The sequence below is a fragment of the Rhinoderma darwinii genome, chromosome 2 (genome assembly GCF_050947455.1).
Source record: "Rhinoderma darwinii isolate aRhiDar2 chromosome 2, aRhiDar2.hap1, whole genome shotgun sequence".
In the NCBI taxonomy this organism is placed as follows: domain Eukaryota; kingdom Metazoa; phylum Chordata; class Amphibia; order Anura; family Rhinodermatidae; genus Rhinoderma; species Rhinoderma darwinii.
Window position 1 is genome coordinate 351324809 of NC_134688.1, and position 27306 is coordinate 351352114.

A 27306-nucleotide genomic window follows, 5' to 3' on the forward strand; every position below is an offset into this window, starting at 1 on the left:
TGGCACTAGGGGCAGCTAAGGGGGCATTATACTGTATAAGGGCAGCTACGGGGCATTATACTGTATGGGGGCATTATGCTGTATGGGGCAGCTATGTGGGCATTATGCTATGGGGCATTATACTGTATGGGGCAGCTATGGGGACATTATGCTGTATGGGGGCATTAAGCTGTATGGGGGCCGCTATGGGGCATTATACTGTATGGGGCAGCTATGGGGAATTATACTGTATGCAGGTATTATACTGTATGGGGCAGCTATGGGGGCATTGTGCTGCATGGGGCATTATGCTGTATGTGGGAATTTGGGCATTATACTGCATGGGGGCATCTATATGGGCATTATACTGCATGGGAGAATCTGTGTGGGTATTATACTGTATGTGGGCATCTGTGTTGGCTTCATACTGTATGGTGGCAGCTATGGGGGCATTATACTCTGTGGGGGCAGCTATTTGGTATTCTACTGTATAGGAGGCACTATGGGAGCATGATACTGTGTGGGCTGAGGCGTGGCTTAAAATAAAAAAATTGTCGCAACGTGCTGCGTGCACCATCGGTTGTCAATCTTTGCGATACTTCAAAGTTGGGAGGTATGCATAGTATGGCAGAGCAGGGATATATCTCCCTGCTCTGCCATTTACTAGGCTACAGCCTAGAGGCCACGTTCGGCCTGCAACCTATCAGGCGCAGGGACTAGATCCCTGCGCAGTCCGGCATGATGACGTCACTGGATCACGCCGGCCTACGCAAGGATACAGTCGGTGTTGAGGATGCTTTGGAGAAGCTCCGTTCGTCACGGGAACGGGGCCTAGGTGAATATAATTTGTTTTTGTTTTATTTGTTTGGGGGGTGCTATCTTCAAGGGGGAGGTGGGGATGCCATCTACAGGGGGCTGTATGGTACAATCTACTGTGTGGGCTGTAAGGCACAATCTACAGGGGGCTGTATGGCACATTCTACAGGGGGCACTATCTACAAGGGGGGGCTGTGTGTGGCACCCAGGGAAGGGGGGGTCCAAGTCAAAAGTTTGCTATGGGGCACAGTGGGGGGTGGCGCTATCTACAGGGGGATGGTGTTATCTACAGGGGGGATGGTGCTATCTGCAGGGTGTGTGGCACTATCTACATGGGCACTGTGGTACTATATGGGCACTACCTACAGGGGACACCGTGGCGCTATCTACACCCATCTGTGTGTGGCACTATGTGGGCACTATCTACAGTGGGAACTGTGGCACTAACTATAAAATATATACATATAACGTAAATATATATAAAAAATACAAAATGTTTTTTCACATTTTTAGTGATTTGTCTGCTCATAATAAAACTTAGTATAAATAGTTGTGATATTCAAAGAGGTTGCAAAGATATTATCGTTTAAAGAAGTGCATATCAGAAATAGAACATTTGACCTGGACACACTGTGGTCATGAAAAGGTTAATAATTATGCCCCCTAAGCAGATATAATTTAATATCAAAGCCCTGATAAAAGTGCATGCAGAGAAGAGGGGAGAGCCTGAGCTGAGAATGCCACCCTAGGTGGTACAAATCTTGGAATGTTTCTGGATATATTTGTAGCCTGCCATCCAGTCAAACACAAAATGTTACTGTCAAAATCAGGGAAATTTAAAGTACGTATGACAAACATTCCAGTTTCTGTTAAACATATGATATCCCTACCTAGACTACTAGACAAAAAGTGTACCTTGAAACACCCTTATAATATGTGTAATCTGAATTATAGACATTGGAGAATCAGACACAGACTTATCTAATGGATACAGGATTTAGACATTCATGCCAAAAGTAATCTGAGAATTACTACTATCAGTTCTATGAATTTTATATCATTACCATATGGTAATGATATAAATCTAGTGCCCTCAAAACTTACACCATTGCTTATTGAAAGGTAGAAAGAATTGAGCAGTGACCACATGTTTTCTGGACCTTGCTTCTTTGTGGTTCATCATTCAAGTATATCAACCTTCCACAAAGGACAATGAAGTAAATGAAATAAACCTTGTAGAGAGCTCAGCTGCTCCTTCTGAAGTTCATTGTCTTCCTGAAGGTGATCATTCAAGGCTTGCAGCTCAATCTGCTCTTTTTCCAGCCGTTTAATCAGATTGTGAAGTTGTTGACATTGTGACTCCTGGGATCCCACACACTAAAAGTAAAGATAACATTTAAAACAAGAACATTGAACAATGAAAAATGCAATTCAAATCTGTACATGGAGAGTCTATTTTTAATAAGTATAGCATATACTGTACAGTAAGAACAGTATCCTCATTACACCATCCCTAGGATTCATGTCTGTAGAGTCCACAATTCATTGCCCCACTGCAGTTTAGAAAATAAAGACTGTACCCACTTTACATAAACCTAAACCTTAAAATGTTTTGGATTCAATTACCAAACCTTTCACTAATCATAAAAGCTGAGATACGCCGTGTTATTTGCAGGATCCTTACAATAAAGGGCTGCTGATCCTGCAAAACTGACATGGAGGGAACAACATGATCAATAGTGCCTTTTCTTCCCAAATAACAAAATTTGGCTTTGTTAGTAAAGAAAAAGTAGTCTCGTGATTTAGCCCTGCAAAGCCACTATTTTGTTATGTGAAGAAATTTGCCAGTGACCACATTATTCCTTTCATGTTGCATGCAGGAACAGAGACTGTAAAAGAGACCCTCCAGTGTGAGGACCCCATATAAGAGAATCCCAGATCTAAGCAACCCAGGACCATGTCTTTAACACGTACTATGCCGTAGAAGCTGTGAGTAAAACAGATTAAGTGGGAGGTTGTGTTAAGACTAACGTTTCAGTTTTTTTTACAAGAGATTATATATAAAGTATCCAATGATAAGAAATCAGTTGTCAACCTAATATGTGTACTTCTCTTGTATTATATTATATGATACTTTACATAATACAAGTTTGTGTTGGATTAGTATAAAAGTTGTACAGTAGGTCTTGCGAGCCATAGATATATTCTTGGTAAACACTCGAGTACCTGGGTTTTGCTTTGAAAAATGTTCATCTCATTCTTTAGCTCACAGTGTTTGTTGCTTAATTCAATCCAGTCTGCTTTCAGTTTTTCATATTCTTCTTTCCACAACTCACACTCATCTGAAGACACTGATAATGACATCTGCAATTTGGGATACATCACTGGTTAAAGACCTTACAGTATATAAAAGCTAAGGTTACGGTTACATGATAACTTTTGGTATGTGATGGAACACAGCAATACAAACAGTCGGTGCCCATAGCCAATGCAATAACCACTCTGGGTATTGTAACGTCTATGGCCGCGGACCGTCGTCCTGACTTACCCTCTGACGGCCGCGGCCATGGATGAGTGAATTCCCGGCGGCATCTCCCTCCTGAGAGACGCCGGCACTCACTTTCTGGTCCAGACACTGTCTCCCGCAGGGCGCGCGCACCCGCGTTTGCACAGCCTTAAAGGGCCAGTACGCACATAGTTGCAGAATACTGCAATCAGCCCAGAATGCTGCAGGACTTGCCTGAGCGTTGTTGTGTTACCTAATATTTGTCATTGCAAATGGTCTCCTAGTGTTTTCCAGTTCCCAGTGTTATCCGTTTCTGCTGCCTGTACCCTGTATCCCGTGCTACCGTGCCTCTGTGCCGTGAAGAGTTGAGTCGTGTTGTGCCCTCTGCTGCATCTATAGTGTCGCACCCCGCCGCGTGTCTGTCTACTGTTGAAACCTCATCTTAGCCTGAATCTACCGCTACTGTCTACATTGCCTCAGGTACCCTTTCTGTACTATAGACATTGCATTGTACCGGTTTGGCCAGCTGCTACCCCGCTACACGGTACGGCGCTGTGGGTCCACACCCCGCGCCGTGACAGGTATGTTCACACGCACAGTTTTCAGGCATATTTCGGGGGGTAAACGCCCCGAAATACACCTGAAAAAACACTAGCTGAAAGACTACACACATCTTCCCCTTGAATTTAATGGGAAAAACAGTGTTTCCTTCAGACAGGGCGTTTTTTTCCGCCATTGATTAAAAAAACAAAACAGCGCGTAAGAAAACGCCTTGTAAAAAGAAGGAGCATGTCACTTCTTGAGCACTTTTTGGAGCTGTCTTTCATAGTATCAATAGATAAACAGCTCCAAAAATGGCTGAAAGAAAAGCTTTCAGCTTTAAAAACGGCTGAAAATCAGAGACTGTTCTTTCTGAAAACAAGTCTCTAATTTTCAGCTGTTTCTACTTTTGCGTGTGAACTCGCCCCCTAGGTAAATAGTTGTGCAATGAAGCCTGTTGGGCACTACTATATAAAATGAAGCATGATTTTCTAAAGAAAATGGATGTGCTTCTCATGCGGAAGAATGTGAGTTTCCCCACAGCTGTCAGCAAAAAAATTTGCCAGGTGGCTTAACCAACAACACTGTGCTCTGTCTGCAACCATCTGCATCTTTAACCTAACATGTGGGTGGGTTATACAAAGCAGAAATTGGATGCTAGTTAAATCTGCAAAGCTAGAATATTAAAAAGAACAATCAAGATATGAATAGAAAAAGCTCCAATCATTATACAAAAAAAGTTAAATACATATCGACGTAATACTTAAGAAGGATATCAAAATCGATAAAGTTAACATAGTCCCGCAGTGCAGAGCATCGTGGAGCACAAAATAACGCATGGCTCAATATAGCAGAGCTATAGCCATGTAAGAAAAAGTATGTAAGGACCACATAATGCAATACATAGGAAACATGCAGAGGAGTGGAAAAAAAAGAAAGAGGAAAGGAAAAGGAGAAAAAAGGGAGGATGGACAGAGGGAGATTGTCCCCTAAGTCGAGGAGAGCCCAAATAAAATTAGTGTTCCTCTGAAAATCAAGCACGAGTAGAGACAATTCTCATGTCCGCAGGACCAGATCTTCTCAAACAATTGAACCTTATCCTGAAGAATACTAGAAAGTTTCTCATTGACCATAATTCAGGATCGCTTTAACTTCACACTATCTAAGCTAATCAAAAGAGCTTTCCATGCATAAGATTAATTTTTGAGTATATCGGGAACAGGATTTATTTAGTAATGCTTCCTAGGGGGATTTACTTAGGTAGATGTGTGTTTCCAATTGTTAAAGATAATAAAAGTGTATCCAGAAACGGCCAAAGAAAAGCCTTTTCCTGAATTCTCCTGACATGATCCGATCCCTTTTTTTTTTTTAATAATAAATATACAGTCGGAAACCAGCCCTTACTGTGAGTGGGTAGCATTTTAGCCCATACCTGAACATTTTGGAGTTGTCTCTCGGTGGCTATTTTGTCATCTGATAACTTCTGAAGTGATTCCTTGGCCTTCTCCTGATATTTCATTTTGTGTTCTTCCATCTCCAAAAGTAGTTTTTTTACACTTGTTTTTGGAAAACTCTATGAAAGGAGATATAAATTTTATCTTCATAATACAAATAAAAATGTAATTGTTCTAAAATCAACTATACACTATACACTTATTTGCATAATCCCAACATATGAACCTCCTTTTGCGTAATGAACTTACATGTGATCGATAAGAGCTGGTTGCACCCGTGTGTCAGAAACCGGCACTTTTACAATTTGTTAACACACGATTATTTTCTTTTCGATGGCAAAGTATAGCAACAACTTAAAGGCACTGCTATGGACACCGTTTGTGCACCCACATATGCAAATCTTTTTTTAGGGTGGTGGGAGAACACAAAAGTTTTTTTTGAAGATATACTTTTTTACACCAGTCACATTTTATTTTGGGATTGTTATATTGATGATATCCTTATTTTATGGGTTGGTGATAAGACACTTTTTTCTGATTTTCTAACTATTCGTAATCATAACACCATAGGCATGAAATTCACGTATGAAATACACGTTAATACTATTCATTTTCTTGATCTTCAAATCTCATTGGATCCTGGTGGCAGTCTCCTTACTGCCATTTTCCGTAAGCCCACGGCTACCAATAGTTTTCTCCATTGTACCAGTTACTATCCCCCCACCCTAAAGTGGGGAATTCCAATAGGTCTGTACCTCAGGGCCAGGAGGAATTGATCAGATGATAGGACCTTTCAGATTGAATGTGACAGTCTGTATCGTAAATTTATAGCACGAGACTATCCTAGAAAATTGTTACATTGAGTCTATGCCAGGGCCAGGGCGACCAATAGAATTTATCTTCTGAACAATCAGAGCATAAGTCGTAAGATTAGATGTATCGGTAGATACGATGCATGCGGTAAACTGGTTACTACTATCCTGCGCAAACACTGGCCTATTTTACAGGCTGATCCCGATTTACGGGATGTTATATCATTGACACCGAGTGTCACATACCGAAAGGGGTAAGAAGCTTAGAAAATTCCTGGTCCACAGTCACTATTATAAACAGTATACATCACACAGCATGGGGTTAAAATCTCCTGTTTTGGGTTCCCATCCTTGTGGACACTGTTCTTTCTGTCCTTTGATTATTATTGAAATTAAGGACTTTTCTAATCCTGTAGATAGTACAATTTACGAAATTAGACAATTTATCAATTGGTCAATTGACTGGTGTGGTATACATCGCCAAATGTCCATGCCCTAAGCTGTATGTGGGAAAAACCATACAGCAATTTAGGAGACGGGATCTAAACATCTTAGCTTAGCTTAGTCGGAAAGAGGATACTCCGTTATCTAGACACATTAAATTTCTTCATAATGGTGAAACCAGGACACTTCAATTCTGGGGCATCACTCAAGTTAGATTGGGTTCATGGGGAGGTCATTTAGACCGCAGAGTATTACAAGAAGAAGCACAGTGGATACACTATTTAGGTAGCCTAAATCCCGGTGGTCTCAATGAAGGCTTTACTTTCACGCCTTTTCTCTGATATATCCTATTACATAAGTTGGTTTCCTTTCCAATCTGGTAGTCTCTCTTATCACCACCATGTATATTTACAGATATCGAACAACTGCGTTTTTTGTTTTATATATATATATATATATATATATATATATATATATATATATATATATATATATACAGAACACTCTAACCTTTCTAGACGTCGTTATTAAATTGTACTTTAACTTTCCCCTTATTTGGGTCCAAATGATTTTATTAATACAGATCCATAATAAGTTCAACATTGTCAATTACCATCTTTCTTTAAAAAGCAGTGGGTGTGTATTATACCCCCGCTGTTTTTTATGCATGACATATATTCGCTAATGTATCAGTACCATCTCAAATCGGTTCCTTCTTCTTTGGTGCTCAAAGACACTAATAGTTCATGTGCAACATGTAGAAATGGAAATGGTTGGCACTGCCTTAGCTTGCAATGTCACAGACTTAAGTGCTTGAGCTCGCTGGGACCTGTGGTTCGACAGCCTTTATCTGGCGGTGCTCAGTGCGTGTTGAAGTTAGATTCAGCAAATGACAACATGTAGAAAGGAAGACAGCACGGCACTCACCATTTGCAAAAAGGTTTCTCTTTATTCCTAAATTGAGGCAGGTAACATGGGATAGAAAGACAATAGAGCCGACCGCCTCACGTCCTTCAGACACTTTATCAAAGACCTCATTGGATTAAGTCCCTTGATATGCCAAAAAGATACTAACAGTTTACGCAGGCGCAATAGACATGTTAGGAACCTCATTTGGTTGAGTCCTTTAACACTGTTAAAAAACACTATCAGTCTGCGCTTGCGCAATAGTCACTTTAGGAATTTACTTTACTAAGTCCTTGACATGCGCAATAGATCGAAACCGCCACTTACGATCTAAAACTTACTCCTTGGTTGCACTGCGCAGACGCCCGCACGCACTCATCATTGGCTACTCTTCTAGACACAATGATTGGCAGTTACTTACTTCTGTCTATCCTCTCTGGACTGGGCTTATCTATGGTTTGTAGATGGGATTGGTTCTAGCGTTTGTGACACTGTATGATGTCATTCCAGAGGTCTTTAAAGGTGATCGTTGAGCATTCGGTGTCAGTAGCCCTTATACCCTGAAGACGCCACGTCGTAGTGGTGAAACATGTTGGGGGGGGGGCTTTGTAATTTTAATGAATTCTGGTTCCCTAATTAGCAGTATCCGAATGCGGACTGCAGCCGCTCATAGTGGACAACACGTGTCCTGAGTTTATTAACTGTTAGGAGGTTGTCCTCTAGCCTGCCTTAATATTGCAACAGCGTTGAAACATTTGTAGCATCGACTTCTGCTATTAGACCACAATATAACTTTTAACAATAATAGTTTGTTTGTTTTGTTTCTTTTTACTTGCAAATAATAAAAGTTATGCTTTAGTTACTACACCTATTAGCTTTAGGTATCTGGAATACAATGGGCGTTTTCTTGTCTTCGGCAAGTCAGTGTTTTCATTATTATGTATAAGTGGCCACCAGCTACTTGGGTCTATTTGTCTTTGTATATCAGAAACACACAAGACGCCGATGCTGACCTGACAGATTCGGGTTTGACCGCAAGTTACAGCTTTTATGTATTCAAAATGCATAGAAGCTGTATCTCAAAAAGTAAACATTTTTTTTTAAATAAAAAAACAATTAAAAAGTGGTTTTAAATCCTCTCATACTTTGTTTTATTTAAAAAAATGTGCTTAAAGGTTTACATAGCCTTTAAGCCCAGCCCCCGATCTGCCCTGAAATCCTCCAAGAAACACCCATTTAGTAGCTCATTTACACAAGTCCCACCCTTTTGAAATCTGTTTCGCAGGACAATCGCACGGAAAACGGTACTGTACCATTTGAACATCAAATGTGACTAAAATATAATACATTAAATACAGCCGGTAACATAGGCCGTGTACTGGAAAATAGCAATTTCTTAATTACTTACTAACTATTAGAACCACTCTCAGCTAGCACCTAAATTTCAACGTAAATCTTTGATTTGAACGAGCATTACAGACTGTTCACATCAGCGTTCAGGTTTCGTTCATCAGTTCCGTTCAACCTTTCCGTCGGGGGAACTGATGAACAGAAAGCCGTATGGAAAATATAACATCTGTTTGCATTACCATTGATTTCAATGGTAATGCTTCTGTTTCACTATGCTTCCGTTTTTTAATACTGTCGACTGCGCTATAGTTTCCGTGAAAAATACGGAAACTTTACGTAACGGAAACAAATGGAAACATACTGAAATGGAAGCATTACTTTTGAAATCAATGGTAAGGTAAACGGAAGCAATATTTTCTGTTCGGCTTTCCATTCATCAGTTCTTCTGATGGATAGGGTGAACAAAATCTATGGACGGAACCCGAACACTGATGGTAACAGGCCCTTAGTGTGAATCCCAGCTCACTGACCCACAAAATTATCTGATGTGTTTGTTAATCATAATATTCCAATAGTTCATAAAAAAAAAAAAAAAAAAAAAAAAGAGAGTCTGTCACCAGAAATTGGCCTAGCAAAGCATGGCTCCGTTGCAGCGATAATAACTTTATTCTTCATATGCAAATTAGCTTTTTGCTGCAACAAGGGCGTCATCGTTGCTCCAAACTGCTCTATCTCCTATCCCCAGCCAACCCTCTCTCTCTTCTTTGATTGACAGGGCCAGGCAGTGTAGAAGATGTGATCACGCCTGGCCCCGTATTCTTCTGAGTGCACCTGTGCCTCGGCTTGAGGATTGGCTCATGTGCAGTACAGCAGTGAAGTTTCACCGGTCAAATTGGCTCTACTGCGCATGCGCCGATTACGTCACACTACACCTGGGTGGTGCACTGAGCTTGCGCCGAGGTGCGGGGGCGCTCAGAAGAATACGGGGCCAGGCGTGGGGCAACAGAAAAGCATGGATCCGCAATTTAACTGCAAAAATGCGGATAAATTACGGCAGCAAAAATATGGTAGTGTGCATGAGGCCTAATACAGCTCACAGCTGAGGGCTTGCTACAATTGTATCTAGTCTAGGTCATCCTGTGAGCTAAAACATTAGCAGCACAAATCTCTTCTGCCCCTATTGTTTGCTACAATGAACATAGATCATTGTAGGCAAAATTCAACGGCCTGGAGGTCAGGTTGTTTAGCTCGTAGTGGAAGGCCTGTATTGGATAAAATTGTAGCAAACTCTCAGCTGTGAGAATATTCAACATGGTCTCCTCAATATACTTCAATTTCTTAAGTCGTTTTTTAAAGCAGCTCTTGGCTGTTTTTTTTGAGCCAAAGCCAGAAGTGGATCCAAAAGGAAGAAAAGGTATAAAGAAAAGGATGATGCTTTTCTTTTTTTTTTTTTCATTCATGTGTTTGGCTAAAAAAAACTGAGCCAAAAACTGCATTAAAAGTTTGTGTGTGATCCTGGCCTTAAGAACCATTCATAGACTTCAAATTTTCAATTTTTCCCAATTTTTTTATTGCCAATGAAAGCACCGGATTATGAAGGATGCATAAATTTTATTTACCAACAACAACAACAGTATTCTGTATTTACTAGGAACAACATTCTATGTAAACCTGCAGGTTATTATTTTATTTCTTTAGAACACATAAAAATGCTAACCACCATAAAATAACATTAGTGGACGTAGACATTTATACCACAGATTAATCAAAGCATCAAACCAAAAACTATCAATGTTCCCACATATTCAACTCTACCCCACAATCCTCATCTCTTACTAAAGTAATACAAAAAAAATATAGTAACTAACATGGCTGGTGTCAGTCACTTGAAAAATGGTCGACATCTATACATATATGGTATGGTTTGGATTTTTACTGTTCACTTAAGGTTACAATCACACGTTGCAGAATTTGGTGCAGAAAATCGTCATCAAAGCCGCAGGAAATTCCGCAAGCAAAATCTGCATGGTTTTTACATTTTGATGCCTAAATAGGTGTGTTTTTATGCTGCAGATTTTGTGCGTTATTTTTTAAAACTAGTTAGATACAATTCTCAAGCGGAAACACAACATAAATTGACATGAGGCTGATTTTAAAATACGCACTGCGTGTCAATTTACATGCAGAAAAAATCCGCAACGCGTAGATGACATTTCTTGAAAGCTCATTTACTTTGTGGTACTGTATTACGCTGCGGATTTTCTGCATGAAATACGCGTTGCAAATCCGCACGTAATTCGTGCACATTTGACCTTAGAATTACATTTGTAGAGGTGCACTGTTCAGACTTGCATCTGGCAAATGTTTATGACCACAAAACAACAGATGTCTGGAATACAAATTTGATGACATACAGAAAACAAGTAAAACAAAAAATAATTCTACTTTTTAACTATGCTGCAACATTTTCAGAATTAACAATAATTGTGAACATGCATTTTATAATTGGAATTCACACTGCCCACATCTAATGTACCTGAGTGTAGTAGAACAGCTGGTTTTCAAGATTTGCTACTTTGCCATTTAAATGGTCTTCATTAAGCTGGGCCTGCAAGACATGCATGAACAGGACTCTTAATACAGGTGTTAATAAAAGGCGCTCAAGCATGTGCAATATTTTCAGTGAAGATAACCATGCGTATAAAAAAAAAACAACTAAATGGGCAGTGACAGTGGTTTAACCACTAATGTGCCAATAGAGACATGAAAACATTCAAGCAGCACCCATTTGCTTTGAAGATAGCTTACCTAGCTGAGGCTCATCTGTTCTCCTCAGCTGTACTTCCTGTCACTAGTTTCTACCTTTTTCCTGTCATGAGTCTTGCAAACCCATCACAAAGGAAACACTGATCAACCACTGCTGTCAAATTGTCATACTCCCCCAACCCCCACCACCACTTCGACGAACATATTCATCATATGATAACTTATTTTACTTCTATTACCATAAAAAAAATTCTGATACAATTTCCAGACACATTTATTCTACCTTCAGGTTATAAAAGCTCATAAAACCATACGGAAAAAGCTACTTTACACATCACACATGTCTCTGTGTGTTCACTCAAAAAGAGTAAATGGGCCAACACAATAGAGGAGGTAGAAAGTGGCTGCGTTTAATATTTTCTTATGTCACATCTGACATGGGCAAACAGAAAAAGAAAATGGTAATTAATTATACTGCAAATACATCTTTATAAAACTGAAGAATAGCTGGGAACATAACAGATAAAGACATTGATTGAGTTTGAATAGAAAGAGTGCAATGGCCATACATTCTAGCTTTGGGTATACAGGGCCAGGTATATGTGGGTCCTTGGGTGACAGAGTCCCAGTGAGCCCCTACCCATATCAACTTGCATCGAGAATGTTTACTCATGAGACCCGCAAGCCCAGTGGGACCTGGCACATGCCCAGCTTTGCCTGTCCCCAGTCCCCAGCCCTGGTTATATATAAGGACAAGGGTAATTTTTCAATATTGTGCAATTGTTGATTATGTGAAAGAAATTATATGAAGAAAAATATTGCATTAAGTGTTGCTTATAAAAGTGTTGCTTAAAAAAAATACTACTATTTAATATGTAAAGTATAGAGACAAGATTATTGTAGAATCTAATACTAAGCAGTCACTTTGGGAAATTTAGCTTCTCTAGGTAATCAAAATCAATGATCGCTATCAATTTAACTAGCACAATCACGCTACTATTAAAAATCGTTCATGTCAAATAGACCCAGGCATCAGAAGTTTTTTTGGTGTATTGTTTATGGCTTAAAGGAAATGTAAATGTTTTAAAGTGTTTTTTGGGGTTTTGTTTTAAAAAATAAATAAAAATGTATATTAGTGTATGTTAATAAACGAACTAAAATACATTTTATTAAAATAATTTTTTTAGATTTTAAGATACAGCTGCTCTGTTTTCTTTATACAGAGCAGCTGTATCTAGAGCTATTCACTTAATTCGTCAGTCCCACGAACCTGACGGGTTCAGTGACGGCGGCTCCTGCGTGTCTCTGACACGCAGCATCCACCTGTAAACTATCACATCTAAGTTCATAAATTAGATGTGATAGATTACAGGTGGATCCTGTGTGTCACTGAACCTGTCAGGTCCGTAGGTCTGACAGATTCAGTGAATAGCGCTAGATATAGCTGCTCTGAATATAGAAAATAATTTTAAATAAACTGTATTTACAAAGTTTATTAACACGTACTAATACTCATTTTTATTAGAAAAACAAAAAACTGCTTTCAAACATTTAAAATAGCCTTTAAAGAGAACCTTTCACCTGCCCATACATGTGCAGCTGAGTGCAGCATATAATAGGCAGGGCTGTACAAACCCTGGGGCACTTGAAATAATGTCTCAGCCTGTGTGTCTTCTCCCAGGAGGGAACACAGCGCAAGCTGCCCTGACACTGTCCGTAGCTGATTGGAAAGTGTCAGAGCGAAGACATCACGCCCACTTGCCATTTAGTTCCATTGACAGTTCAGGGGCTTATTTACATATCGGGCGCCAAATATAACGCCATCAATATGTAAATAACGGAGGAAGATAGGAATTTTTATTTAAAGAGGCTCTGTCACCAGATTTTGCAGCCCCTATCTGCTATTGCAGCAGATAGGCGCTGCCATGTAGATTACAGTAACGTTTTTATTTTTAAAAAACGAGCATTTTTGGCCAAGTTATGACCATTTTCGTATTTATGCAAATGAGGCTTGCAAAAGTACAACTGGGCGTGTTGAAAAGTAAAAGTACAACTGGGCGTGTATTATGTGCGTACATCGGGGCGTGTTTACTACTTTTACTAGCTGGGCGTTCTGATGAGAAGTATCATCCACTTCTCTTCACAACGCCCAGCTTCTGGCAGTGCAGCACTGTGACGTCACTCACAGGTCCTGCATCGTGTCGGCACCAGAGGCTACAGTTGATTCTGCAGCAGCATCAGCATTTGCAGGTAAGTAGCTACATCGACTTACCTGCAAACGCCGATGCTGCTGCAGAATCATCTGTAGCCTCTGGTGCCGACACGATGCAGGACCTGTGAGTGACGTCACAGTGCTGCACTGCCAGAAGCTGGGCGTTGTGAAGAGAAGTGGATGACACTTCTATACACAACGCCCAGCTAGTAAAAGTAGTAAACACGCCCCGATGTACGCACATAATACACGCCCAGTTGTACTTTTACTTTTCAACACGCCCAGTTGTACTTTTGCAAGCCTCATTTGCATAAATACGAAAATGGTCATAACTTGGCCAAAAATGCTCGTTTTTTAAAAATAAAAACGTTACTGTAATCTACATTGCAGCGCCTATCTGCTGCAATAGCAGATAGGGGCTGCAAAATCTGGTGACAGAGCCTCTTTAAAGTGAGACAGTGTTTGTGAAGCCCTGCCCATTACATGCTGCACTCAGCTGCACATGTATGGGCAGGTGAAAGGTTCTCTTTAAGACAGATGTTTGTCACCCCAGTGCAGTGCAGGACTCTCTTGCTGTATTTAAGACACAGGAGGGTATTAGGTGGGATTAGAATCTCTTCAAAAATGCATAAAAATTACAAAAATTTGAAAGGGTAACTAAACTTTCAACAAACTTCTGACATGTCATAGTGACATGTCAGAAGTTTTGACTGGTGGGAGTCCGAGCACTGAGACCCCCACCAATCGCTAAAACGAAGCAGCAGAAGCGCTCAGCCGCTTAGTTTCTGTTCGTCTTTTTCTGGGAATCGGTGTACAGATTCAATAGAAAGTCTATGAGCCCGTACTCCGCTACATGGGCTTTCTGGAAAAAGCTGAACAGAAACAAAGAAGCTGAGCGCTTCTGCCGCTTTGTTTTAGCGATTGTTGGGGGTCTCAGTGCTCGGACTCCACCAGTCAAAAATTCTGACATGTTACTATGACATTTCAGAAGTTTGTTGAACGTTTAGTTACCTTTTAAGGCTGGATTCACACGAGCATGTTCGGTCCGTAAAGTACGGAACGTAATTCGGCCGTATTTCCCGGACCGAACATACTGCCGGGAGCCGGGCTCCTAGCATCATAGTTATGTACGACGCTAAGTGTCCCGGCCTCTCCGTGGAACTACTGTCCCCTACTGAAAACATGATTAAGGTACGGTACAGTTGTCCCGCAGCGAGGCAGGGACTCCTAGCATCGTACATAACTATGATGCTAGGAGCTCGGCTCCCTGCAGTGTGTTCGGTCCGGGAAATGCGGCCGAAATACGTTCCGCACTTTACGGACCGACCATGCTCGTGTGAATCAAGCCTTAGAATGCATTTTAACCACCCCAATACTTAAACAGTTTTTTGCGATAAAAAAGTGATTACAAAACTATGCACAGGACTAAATAACAAGTGTGATAAGTAAGGTAACTTACACACTCAGGCTGGCATGAAATTACTTTTTTGCAGTGATTTTGCAAACATTTTGCAAAAATTACACCAAAATAGTGCGGTTCTGCCGCAGTTCAGAGTAAAAAAAAACGTGTTTTGATAGCGACGTGTGAACTCATATACCCATATACTAACCCAAATGAGCTTCAATTATCCTTCAGGTCCAATTGAAAGCATATTCCTGGTTATTGTAAAGGAGTAGAATTGAGCATTAACTATGAACTTTGACTACCGTCCCAATGACTATTTCTCACTCCAAGTCCCCAGTGCTGTGCCTATACTTTGGGGTGACCTACCTTGAAAATTCAGACTATGAAGGCCATGTTCTCATCTAATTTTTAAGCTACGTTCGGCATAAGCATTGGGTATGCGCTGAAACGTATCCATAGACTTCTCTGGGCCAAATATATTTTTAAAAAGAGTGAACTTTTATCATACATTCGGGTGGTTTGTGACATTTCTTTAATCCTGCTGTATTGAAACATGTAGTTGACTCCCACAAACAAAACAAATAAAAGCATATACCGAGCGGTAAGCTTTTTTTTTTTTTTTTTTTTTTTAACAATGGGAGACTATAAGCAACATATACAACTGTATGGCAAATAATTGGATACATCAGGTCTCTATTCTCATGCCATTAAATCATTCCATACCCCTTGCTCTTTACTACCTTGGTGCGGATAATGTTTGGGTAACTGGTTAATGCTAGATTATTGACGAATCCCATTATACTCAGATGTGGCTTATTCGCTTTACCACATTTCTACCCACCACGTAATTACCCTCATAAAGTAAGTAATGGGCCAAACTTCTCTTCTTTGGTTTTATAGCCTTTAGTGTTTGCAGTTCGTGTATGTTTACCACTTCCCTTGATTATAAATTGATTCAGTATAAAACTATTATCATTGTTGTTATTATTATTTGTTCACTATTGTATACTAGAACAACATTCAGTAGTTACCATCCATGACTTCTCGGAGGTCTGTACAAGCACACTGAGAAGCTCCTGTAACACACAAAGTTTCTTCTTCAGTTTCCGCTCCCTATGTAGTGCTTCCTGCAAACAGATAACAGATCTCAGTAAATACAAATGACTCATTTAACAATTTAATGACAACTAGAAACGTAGTACTATCTGATGTCAGAAATTAAAACCTCTTATTACATAAAAAATTTCAATAACTTCACTAACTGCCATTGGGTAGTTGGATTGGTCTAGCCAGCCACACTGGCACTAATCTGTTTAGATGGTCATATACGACCATGTAAATTGAAAGAAAATAACAATCATTAAAAGGGGAAGTCCGGGATTTTTTTTATTGCCCATAAATGGCCATTTAAGGCTCTGTTCACATCTGCGTCACAATGCAGTACCAGATCCGGTGAACAATGGATGTTAACTTACAATGGGGTCTGGTGAGTCCCATTGTAGTTGCCATCAGTTTGACGGGAAGAATATCGCTGCTTTCCGTCCAATCTGACGGAATTTGCGACGAAGGCTCCAGATGGAACATAGCCTTACGGGAGATAAAATAACTTCAACCTGTTCATTATTTCTGCTGCTCTCCCTGGCTGTACGCAGCTGCATGGCTCAGTAGAGCTTCGTATATTGGCCATTTAACCTTGTCACCTCGCCTTTTCACCAAATAGATCTGATGCTCTATTTGTACAGTTGTAATGTTATTTTTATCTCCAGCAACATGGCCACTTATGGCCAATTTAAAACCCTCAATCCTGGACAATCCATTTAATACCATTTTCATTTACAAACAAGTTGGAGCTATAAGAACAGCAACACAGGAAGTTTTAATCAGTCGAATGATGAAAAGTGCTATTACCATTATTAGATTACTCTTGACAGCTCACACATGCATGATCATGTAACATCATCTTTACTTACCACCAGGTATTCGGAAAGCTGAAGTAACTCCTAGAAGAATTAGTAGACAGGTATGCAAGTTATACTATTTATTTGGTTTATTTTCTTGTATTATAATTAATGGCTTGAAGATTCATTTTGATCCTTTCTTGAATGTATTGTTATTACGATACACTCTTATCATTGGTGTTATGATAAAAGTTACCAACATGAACTTATTAAAAAAAATCAGCAGCCAATATTATTTTGACACATTTTAGCACCAATGTTGAAATATAAGGATCTAAAACAATTAGTACATTAAAGCTGGCCGTACACATAAGACAACATAAGTGTTCAACTGACATCTGTCTTTCCAGACCTCCCCATAAAAATGCACCCTTGGCTGACTATGCATATCGGCATGTCATGCTCCTGCCACGCACGTGCCCTGACCCCATTTTAACGAACAGGGGAGGCAAGCTACTACCAAACCCTTCTGACAGCAGCTTATCTCCAATCAGAGCAAATTATTTTAGCATCTTTTTCATGGTGGACAGTTGGAAAGCCCCCATATACATGATATTTTAGTGGAGCCTGCCGACATTAATCTAATTTGTGTAGGTGTCTGCAGCAAATGCTAAAGTTTTTCCAGTTTCAATAAAGATCATAAAATTTTACGTATTTTTGGAGCAAAGTGTATATTATTTATTTTACACACCTAGCAAAAACCTTACGATAGAACACTCGGAATTCCCCTAGGCTGGATTCACACACAGCGTTTACTTTTTTAAGCTTTCGGTGGCATTTTTCACGGTGTGCTTCCCCCCCTCAAAAAAAAAGGGGCTAGATGTTACTTTAATGTTTAGAATGAAATATGAGTAAGCCTACATACACAGAAGATTGTTTGTGGCTTTTTTGGGTTTAGTGGAGTTTTTTTCTGACGCTTTTCCCATAGGCTTCTCTATAGGACTTAAAAAACGCCAGGAAAAACCCATGTACAAAGAAGCCATAAAAAAATAGTTCAAATTCATGGCGTTTTAAAATGACAAATAAAAGTATGTGTGAAGGAGGCGGAAAGAGAATTTCCAGCCAAAAGTAAAATTGGCCGTATATTAGTAAAATGCTGTGGCAGAGGTGTAGCTAGGGGTACAGCACAGGTGGGGAAAAACAGTGGGCCTCCTAATGCATGTTTACAACTGCAGGGGCGCATCCGGTGTTGTCAGGCTTATGTAAACAGCATAGTTTGCTGTGCTACTCTGTTTCTGTAAACAGAAATCCATAGAAGTGAATGGATGTTACAGAAACAGCGTAGCATAGCGTGACTGCTACACTGTTTACATAACTTCCATTCACAGTATAATGCCTCCCAACACATTATAATGGTCCATAGCTGCCCCACACATTACAGTAGAATGCCCCTATAGTGCCCCATATAGTATAATGCTCTCATAGCTGCCCACACACAGTATAATGGCCCATAGCTGCCCCACACACAGTATAATGGCCCTATAGTTCCCCCACATAGCATAATGCCCCCATAGCTGCTCCCACACAGTATAATGCCCCCATTAGTTGCCCCACACAGTAATGGCCACACAGTGCCTCCCCACATAGTATAATTCTCTTATAGCTGCCCCACACAGTATAATGGCCCATAGCTGCCCTACACACAGCATAGCTGCCCCCACACAGCATAATGCCCCCATAGCTGCCCGACAGTATAATGCCACCATTATTTGCACCATCACAGTATAAGGTCCCTATAGCTGCCACCACTTAGTATAATGCCCCAATAGCTGCCCTCACACAGTATCATGCCCCCATAGTTTATTGCCCCATTGTGCCTCCCCACACAGTATACTGCCCCAGTAGCTGCCACCACACAGAATAATGCCCAATAGCTGCCCGCACACAGTCTAATGTCCCCACAGTGTCTTCCCACACAATATAATTCCCCTATAGCTGCCCCTCACAGAAAAATGTCCCCAAAGCTGCCCCCACGCAGTATAATGGCCCCATAGCTGCCCCACACAGTATAATGCACTTATATCTGCCCCCACACAGTAAAATGCCCTAATAGCTACCCACACAGAGTATACTGCCCCCATAGCTGCCCCCACACAGTATAATGCTCCCATAGCTTCCCACACACAATATAATGCCCCTATAGCTGCCCTCGAAATCCAGTATAATGCCTTTTTTCATGCCTAATAAAAATAATAAAATAAATACTAACCTAACCCTGTTCCCACAACCATTACAGGAGATCCCTCTGCAGACAGGCGTGATGATGTACATAGTTAAGGGTGGAGCAGGGAGCAGATAACTCCATGCTCCGCCACTAGATTTAACTGTATCTGCGTCTTGAGGACCTTTGTGGGGGCAGCTGACTAGCTACGCCTCTGTGCTTTGGCCATTTTTGTAAAATTCACATCAAGAAGTATTTTTTATTACTTTTAAATTTGCTTCTCTGCAAATGTTCTCAGCAATTCAATCAATAACGAGGTGGCGCTTCTACCATGAGGTTCTGAGAAGATAATTCAAAAGTGACTCTGGTTTACTACTTTATGGCTTTACTACTTTATGGCCAGTTTTAGGTCTTCAGTAGAAATCCCTTTTGAAGTTAATGTTAACCCTTTATCATCATGTGCTTTTTAGGTCCAAAATTCAGTGCTGATTAATTACTTAATTTATCTTTATGGTATTCAGAGCTTGAAGTGGTTTTCCCACTAAGAACATTTATCACCTGTCCACAGAATAGGTGATAAATGTTTGATCGATAAGGGACCCACCATTGGGACCCACACCGATCACTAGAACGGGAGTCTCAACACCCGCTCCTCCCCACCGCTCGATCAAAATGAGGAGATTTTAAATGGAGCGGCAGACGCACATGCGCCCTTCTGCGTCATTCAATGTCTATAATGGGGCCCCTAGCGATCATACATTTATCCTATCCTGTGGAAAGTTGATAAATGTTCTTAGTGAGAAAACCTCTTTAATTATTTTTTGAGAAACAGAGCTCCAAATCCTGTGTCTGGAATAGCAGGCTAAACGTCACAATAATTATATTCTGTAAATGAGCCTTAAAATGAAAGTCCACGCTTGAATACCATCTTCTTATATCTCTAAATAGGTTCAAAAGTCTGTGCTGACTTTTTTTTACATATATTTTTATGGTGGTTGGGACATTGTTTTTTGTTTTTGTTTTATGTTATTTTTTCATACAGAGCTTCAAATCACCTGCTTACATAGATTTAAAGGATAACATGCTAGCTGCCTGCAGCCGCAATTAGGGGTAGCTTACTGCATACTGTGATACTATTGAGTTTACAGCATAAACAGTATGCAGTGGTAGTTGCAGGTGGTAAGCATGTATTTTTTTACATTTATATAGGTGGAAAAAAAGCAGATCTTTTTTCCTATTGTAGACAACCCCTTTAATAAGAAATTTTAATGATATGTGGCCCCTGTAAATGCTACGGAGGATTATTAATTATTCAATGAAAATGTCATTCACTGGTCAGGAAATCAATCATTCATAAATAAGAAATGTTCTTTGTGTTATGCTTGATCAGGATACTGGATGATACAGGAAGAAAATTTATGTGAATGGAACTTTAAATGCGGGCAGGAAAGTGGCTCAGTGGTTAGAACTGAAAAATTGAAATCATGACAACATTTGCATGGAATTTGTGTGTTCTCCACTTGCTTGCATGTATTTTATGTACCCCTGGTACTTCCCACACTACAAAAACATGCTGGCAGGTTAATTGGCGTGCTATGAAACTGGCCCAGTGTTTGTATGCATGGGTGTATACCAGGGATAGGAAGATTAGATTGCGAATCCCAGTGTGGTCGTCTGCAGAGAAAATATTAATTCCATCAAACTGCAGAGATTTTGCAAAAGGAACAAAAGGCTATGCAAACCTTTCAGCACATTTTTTTTTAAGAAGAGCACGATTCTCGTCCATGTGCTGTGCGTTGAAACACTGAATCAAAGAACACTGATGCAAAACGCAATGCACACAGACAGATGTACGCGCGTTTTTTACGCGTGTAAATCTGTCACGCCCATGTGAATGTGGTCTAAGAGGTTTGAAAACAATTTTTTCATTTGTTTTTATTTAAAAAATTATGTAAAAATTATGTAAAACTAATTATTATTATTTTTTTTAAGTAAATCAACGTATTAGAGTATTGAAAAAACAAATTTACTTTTTGGGATACAGCTTCTATGTATCCTGGATACATAGAAGCTGTATATTGCGTTCAAACCCGAATCCGTTGGGTCAGCAGGGCTGACGGCTTCAGTGACAGGGGGTCCTGTATGTGAACCAGCTCTTAGGGCTCATCCACAGGCTGCGGAATTGGCGCGTTTTTTCTGGCCGGAATTTGGGACGGAGAAAAAACGCACTAGAATACAGTATAGTGGATGACAATTAACAAATCTCATCCGCACGCTGCGTAAAAATTCTGAGCAGAAATTGACCTGCGGTGCGTATTTTTCTGACTGTAGCATGTCAATTCCTGCTGCTGAAAGTGGCCAGAATTGCTGCGTTTTTCAGAGGAGATGTCTCCATCTCCTGACATTGTGAAAAAACGCAGCAAAATACACACCATTTTCTGCCGTCAAAATCTCAGGAAATGGTGCGTTTTTGCCGCAGCGGAATGTCTGCGTTTTTCAACGGAATTGCTGCAGACAGTTTCTGCAGCAATTCCGTTGTGTGTGGACAAGCCCTTATTAACGTTCATGAACTTAGATGTGATGGATAACAGGTGGATCCTGCATGTCAGAGACACGCAGGACCCACCGTCACCGAAGCCGTCGGTCCTGCTGACCAGACGGATTTGGCTTTGAGCGCAATATACACCTTTTTTGTATCCAGGTTACATAAAAGCTGTATCTCAAAAAATTTATTTTGTTTTTTCAATCCTCTAATAAGTTGTTTTATTTAAAAAAAAAAAAAAAAATGTGCTCCAAGGTTTACATAGCCTTTAATTTTAAGTGTATTTGTATGCCAGAATCGTTTACTGGTGACTAATTCTTCCCCCTCAATCTTCGCATAATTTACTTATAATAAAACTCTTGTTCGTGACATGGAGCACAATTGCTCAATTATGGATGCAAAAGCAACTTAATGTCTGTGGAAGATTTTTTTTTATAAATACATATTAAATGAAGCCTATGTGTTTAGAATTAGGAGAAATCTCTGGGTATTTTGGAGAATATGGGAACCATGGATTGAAAATGTTGGGGAGTGGGAGGGTGGAGAACGTTCTTTGATTATTTTTGTGCAGTAAATCGCCATTTGACGCAGAGAACCCCTTTTAACACAGGTGTGTATTTGCAAAGAAAAACGTTATTGTGCTACAAAATTAAAGATCTTAGATATGGCTATGTTTGTCTTGTTAGGATGCAGTCACACATGGCAGATTTTGTTGTAGAAATTTTCTGCGACTAAAAATCTGTTCCTTTCATCTGAATGGAACTTGCAGAAATCCATGCAGGAACTACCACATTCAGATGAATGGTACCGATTTTCAGTCGCAGAAAATTTGTGATTGTGAAAACGCAATAAAAATGATAAAATAATAGAAATACATTGCACTATACAGTAGCATATTGCACAACATTTTATAGGCCAAAATGTACAAGGCGCAGATCAATTCGTTTGCCAACTGGGATCAAACAGAATATTGGAATTGATAAATTATGAAAATGCCAGATCATATATTAACCTTATAATGCCTAAAAAGAATACAACAATAACCATGTGTACACTTACCCCATTTAAAACAGCTATGGCCGAACTGTAAAAGAAATATATAAATAAATCACGATCTCAAAGAGTGAAAACAAAATATAAACATTTAAACACAAGTATAAAAAGTGAGCTGGCATGCACTTTTTTTTGCAATGTAAAACATAACATTACTTATGTACCACTAAGGCTTCGTTCACATGTGCGTCGTTCATGGGTTCCGTCGGACCTTTCCGTCAGGGGAACCCATGAGCGGAATCCAAACTGAAACAAACGGAAACCGTTGTGTAAGGGTTCCGTTGCTTTGACGGAATCAATACAGTAGTTGAGTGCCCTATTCATTCCGTCAAAACAACGGTACCCTTACACAACGGTGACAAACGGAAACCATTTGCACCGGATCGGTCACCATTGAAATCAATGGTGATGCAAACGGAAACCTATGGTTTCCATTTGTTTCAGTTTGGATTCAGTTCATGACATGACAGTCCCGACACAGATGTGAACGAAGCCTTAGTCCCCTGAATAGAGGAGTTTTTGAAGTACAGGACATCTGCAATGGTTTTCATATTCTGCAGGATCTTAGGTTTTATGTAAATAAAGATTAATCACAGTATAATAAAAATTTCTGCAACTTTCAAATATGCTTTGTGTTTCTAATCGCTCACTATTTTCCAATGATCTGCTTGTTATCAGTGAATGGAAATATTCTTGTTCGCATCCAGATGTCCTGCTCAGACAAGTGTACAGTCTGCAAAGTGTTTAGTTTTTGTTGAGTTATTTTTTTAATTGCGGCAAAACTGTGGCGGCTTAAATTTTTTTTTTTTTATAAAAAACAATGCAATGGGAGAAGGCTATAGTACAGTGAACCGACGCTACAAGTGCATCGGCGATTCACAGTACGAGCAGATAAGGAATGAAGGGAAAGCAGCGCTCACACGAGCGCTCCGGCCCCTTCAAAACAGCTGATCGGCGGGAGTCTTGGGAGTGGGACCCCATCCGATCAGATATTGATGGCCTATACTGAGTATAGGCCATCAACTTTTAGGTACTATACAACCCCTTTAATGGTAACTTTATAATTGACAGAACATGTTGAAGAAATGCGAGTTGAACGTTCATGAGAAACTAATGCAAAATTGACAAGCTATATGTGCAATTCCTAGTCATTTTTCAAATAAAATTGAAAAGATATAAGTATCCATGGAAGGCTCTGTTCATATCACATTATGTAATATCGTTTGGCGTATGCGCCAGAAAGGCTCCCAACGCATATGCCGAACATAGCAATACACTCCAATTAATCTCATGGAGGCAAAAAGTGTGTCCTTTTGGCCTCCTACAGTAATTTTTAAAAATAAATGTAAAAGATACAAGTATTATATTATGTAAACATGTTTGGTGTATGTGCTGGAAAGGCTCCTGGCACATATGGCGAACAAAACCATATGCTCACATTCACCAGAATGAGGCAAAAAGTGTGTCCTTTTGGCAACCATTACAGTGGTATAGGTCTGCATACTTTTTTTCTTTACTGTGCTTTCCTATACAGTGGCCACCGCAAAAAAAACTACCATGTAGTATAATTTTTTTTTATGGCCAACTGGCGACTACATCGTAGGTATAAGTCGGGAAATACTCCCAACATATACCTCCAACGTATTGCCCTGATGCAGTGTGGACAAAGCCTAATGAGCAACTATATGTAACGCCACTGTTCTCTGCACTAGTTTTCGCACATAACCTTGTGATGCTGTGTCAAGATGTACAATGCCTAATCATGTTCTATAGCAAAGCTGCTTACTCGGTTTGCTGGCTGGAGTCTTTCTTTAAACATATTGCTGTTTTTTCCTGGATTGTTTGAACTCCTGTAAAGGAATAAATAAATAATGGTAATGCTCTGCCTGTATATCTAGTACACGGCTGTATTTGTGGCTGTATGTTCTAAGCATGTCTTTGGAACAGGATCCTATACAATTGCTTGCTTATTATCGAGTCCAAACATTTAGTATATAAAACAACCCAATAATTGTGATAATATATCCTGTATATCAGAAATCCAGCATAGTTGGATTTTTTTATTATTTTGCAATGGTTGTAATGTACAGTTCATTATGTGATAGATTTAGGACAGCATTCATGATATATTTAGCCCTATCCAGTATAAAGGTTCTCTTTCCACTGAATTCCTATACAGCCCTCCGATTCACAAAGGCTGGATGTATGACCCCATTAGGGACATTGGAATTCAAGCTCTACTTTTCTATTGCTGATGATTTAATTTCTCATTAAACTGACTAAAAATATTTTGTTTAGGCCGCAATATGGGCAAATTTAAGTGTGTACATTATGGCTGCAATACCTTAACTTCTCATGGTTCTGCTGGCTTGGACTTTGATTACCATGGGATCCTGAAAGTGGCTTTAGGCCAAGTTCAAACACATTTTAAAAAAATACAGTGCTTTGGAACTAGCCTGGAAATCTGTGATATAATCCACCTTTTTTTATGCTTTTTGTGAATCAGGTTTGTTGCACTGTAATAGCAGATCGAATTCTGCAACCAAGATTCTGCATCAAATATGTTATGTTTGAACATAGCCTTACTGGTATCTATTTTAAGGATCATACGCTGGAATCTCTATGACCCTTCAGAAACAATGATCATTGCAGCTGTCACTCAAAATACCAATTATTTTACATAGTTCTTTGTCATTCCATGCAAAATTTAATTTACAGTTTTCCGAGATGGTCATTTTAATTTAGGGTAAAGGCACTCAGATGTACTATAGAGAATACAGTTATCCATCAATGGGAGTCAATTCAGAGAATAATCCATATACCAAAATTCATCCATATCAAAAGTTGGACATTGCAGACCAGGCAGTCTGTATGTTCCTCAATGTCCACTTTACTTCTATGATAACTTGAAGCATATTTTAACATTATTTTGCATTGGTCCAAAGTGACAGCCGGTCTTATCTTCTAGAGCTGCATTCACAGTTCTGCTGGTTGCTATTGGAAAATGTTCTTTATTGGTTAGGAAATGTAAAATGGAGACATTTTAGTGTGGGCAGTACACAGCAATAATAATAAAGACAGCTCACACATAACACACATAGCTCTGTGCTGACAGTCAAGGAGCTAACAGATAAGGAGAGCAAGAGGAAAAGGAACAATTGCAGACTGGACATAAAGATAATGTGTATTAGCTGTGACAGAAAAGGGGCTGCCATTCGTCAGCGACACACAGAGAGGGAGGGGCTCCCTACATCTTGAAGCGGTGTCCTCACGTCACAGCTAAGGGGAGAAGCTGCACTCCTGGGACCACATCACAGGACAGGGAAATTTGGACATTCTAGAAGAGGCTGGACGCAGCCTGCAGGGCTTAAGGGGAAGCCTCCATGACCTCACTGGTAGGGAAAGGGTTAATAGGTAGGGTAGAGTTGGAGGGAGAGTTAGGAGGGGGTGGAGGAGGGACAAGGAGGAGTCAGGGGGCCGTTGCTGAGCTTCCCGCTGTTTGCGGCATTGAGCCGGAAGCAGCGGGAGGAGTAACACAGGGAGAGACAAGCTCCCACCCTCCCGCCCTTGGTTTGTTACCCCTGTGGGTCTTTATGTACGTCCGTTTATGAGTGTTGTCTTTGTTTTGTGTGCTTATTTAACATGTTTTTCCTTTTTCCGGAGTAGGTTCTGTTGTCATGGCAGCTGGCGGGGGGAGTCCTTGAGGCCAGTCAGTACAAAATGGTGGGGGGGTCGCATCGGGGGTATGCGTCCCCCAAAAAAGGTACATGGTTGAAGACTTCATCGGGTGTTATCCCTTTGAAGTGGTCTTCTGGTGGAAGGTATATCACTTGAAGGCTTCATCGGGTGTTATCCCTTTGAAGTGGACTTCTAGTGGTCGGTATATCACTTGAGGGCTTCATCGGGTGTTATCCCTTTGAAGTGGACTTCTAGTGGTCGGTATATCACTTGAGGGCTTCATCGGGTGTTATCCCTTTGAAGTGGACTTCTAGTGGTTGGAGCCATCTGCTGAGGTGAACGGTGCTTCCGAGCTGGTTTACGGCTGGAGGTAATTGGTGGTTTGCAGATGGCTAACTCGGTGTGTTCTTAAAAAAGGAATATCTGAAAGGGCTTCAAGGACTTCCTCTGCTCGGGTTAATGTTAACGTTAAAATTGTTATTTACGATTCTGACCCATGTTGGGTCATGTGAATTATTAGGAGGAATTCTCTGGTGGATTCCTAACTAGTTATCCGAATGTTTCGGATTTAAATTGTTTTTATAAAACTGTGAAATTAATAAACGGCTGCTGTGGCCATTTCACATCCAACCTCGGTGTCACGTGTCTTTCCAAAAGGTGGGGGTGGAGGGATAAGATGGGTAAGGGAAGGTTCATTAACACACGACTCTACTTAGGAAGGTCA

General features: G+C 40.2%; 1 protein-coding gene across 2 annotated transcripts in view; it reads right to left on the bottom strand.

The window, feature by feature from the left end:
* The window catches only part of TRAF3IP3 (TRAF3 interacting protein 3), a 97353-nt gene that overhangs the window by 27270 nt on the left and 42777 nt on the right, over positions 1-27306 (bottom strand). For both annotated transcript variants that reach the window (XM_075853722.1, XM_075853721.1), the window contains exons 4-11: positions 24691-24754; positions 22911-22935; positions 17161-17190; positions 16222-16317; positions 11344-11415; positions 5274-5414; positions 3022-3159; positions 2028-2172 (exon numbers count right to left, since the gene is read on the bottom strand). In XM_075853722.1, coding sequence (XP_075709837.1) covers positions 2028-2172; positions 3022-3159; positions 5274-5414; positions 11344-11415; positions 16222-16317; positions 17161-17190; positions 22911-22935; positions 24691-24754 — 711 coding nt within the window. The remainder of the gene's footprint in view (positions 1-2027; positions 2173-3021; positions 3160-5273; positions 5415-11343; positions 11416-16221; positions 16318-17160; positions 17191-22910; positions 22936-24690; positions 24755-27306) is intronic.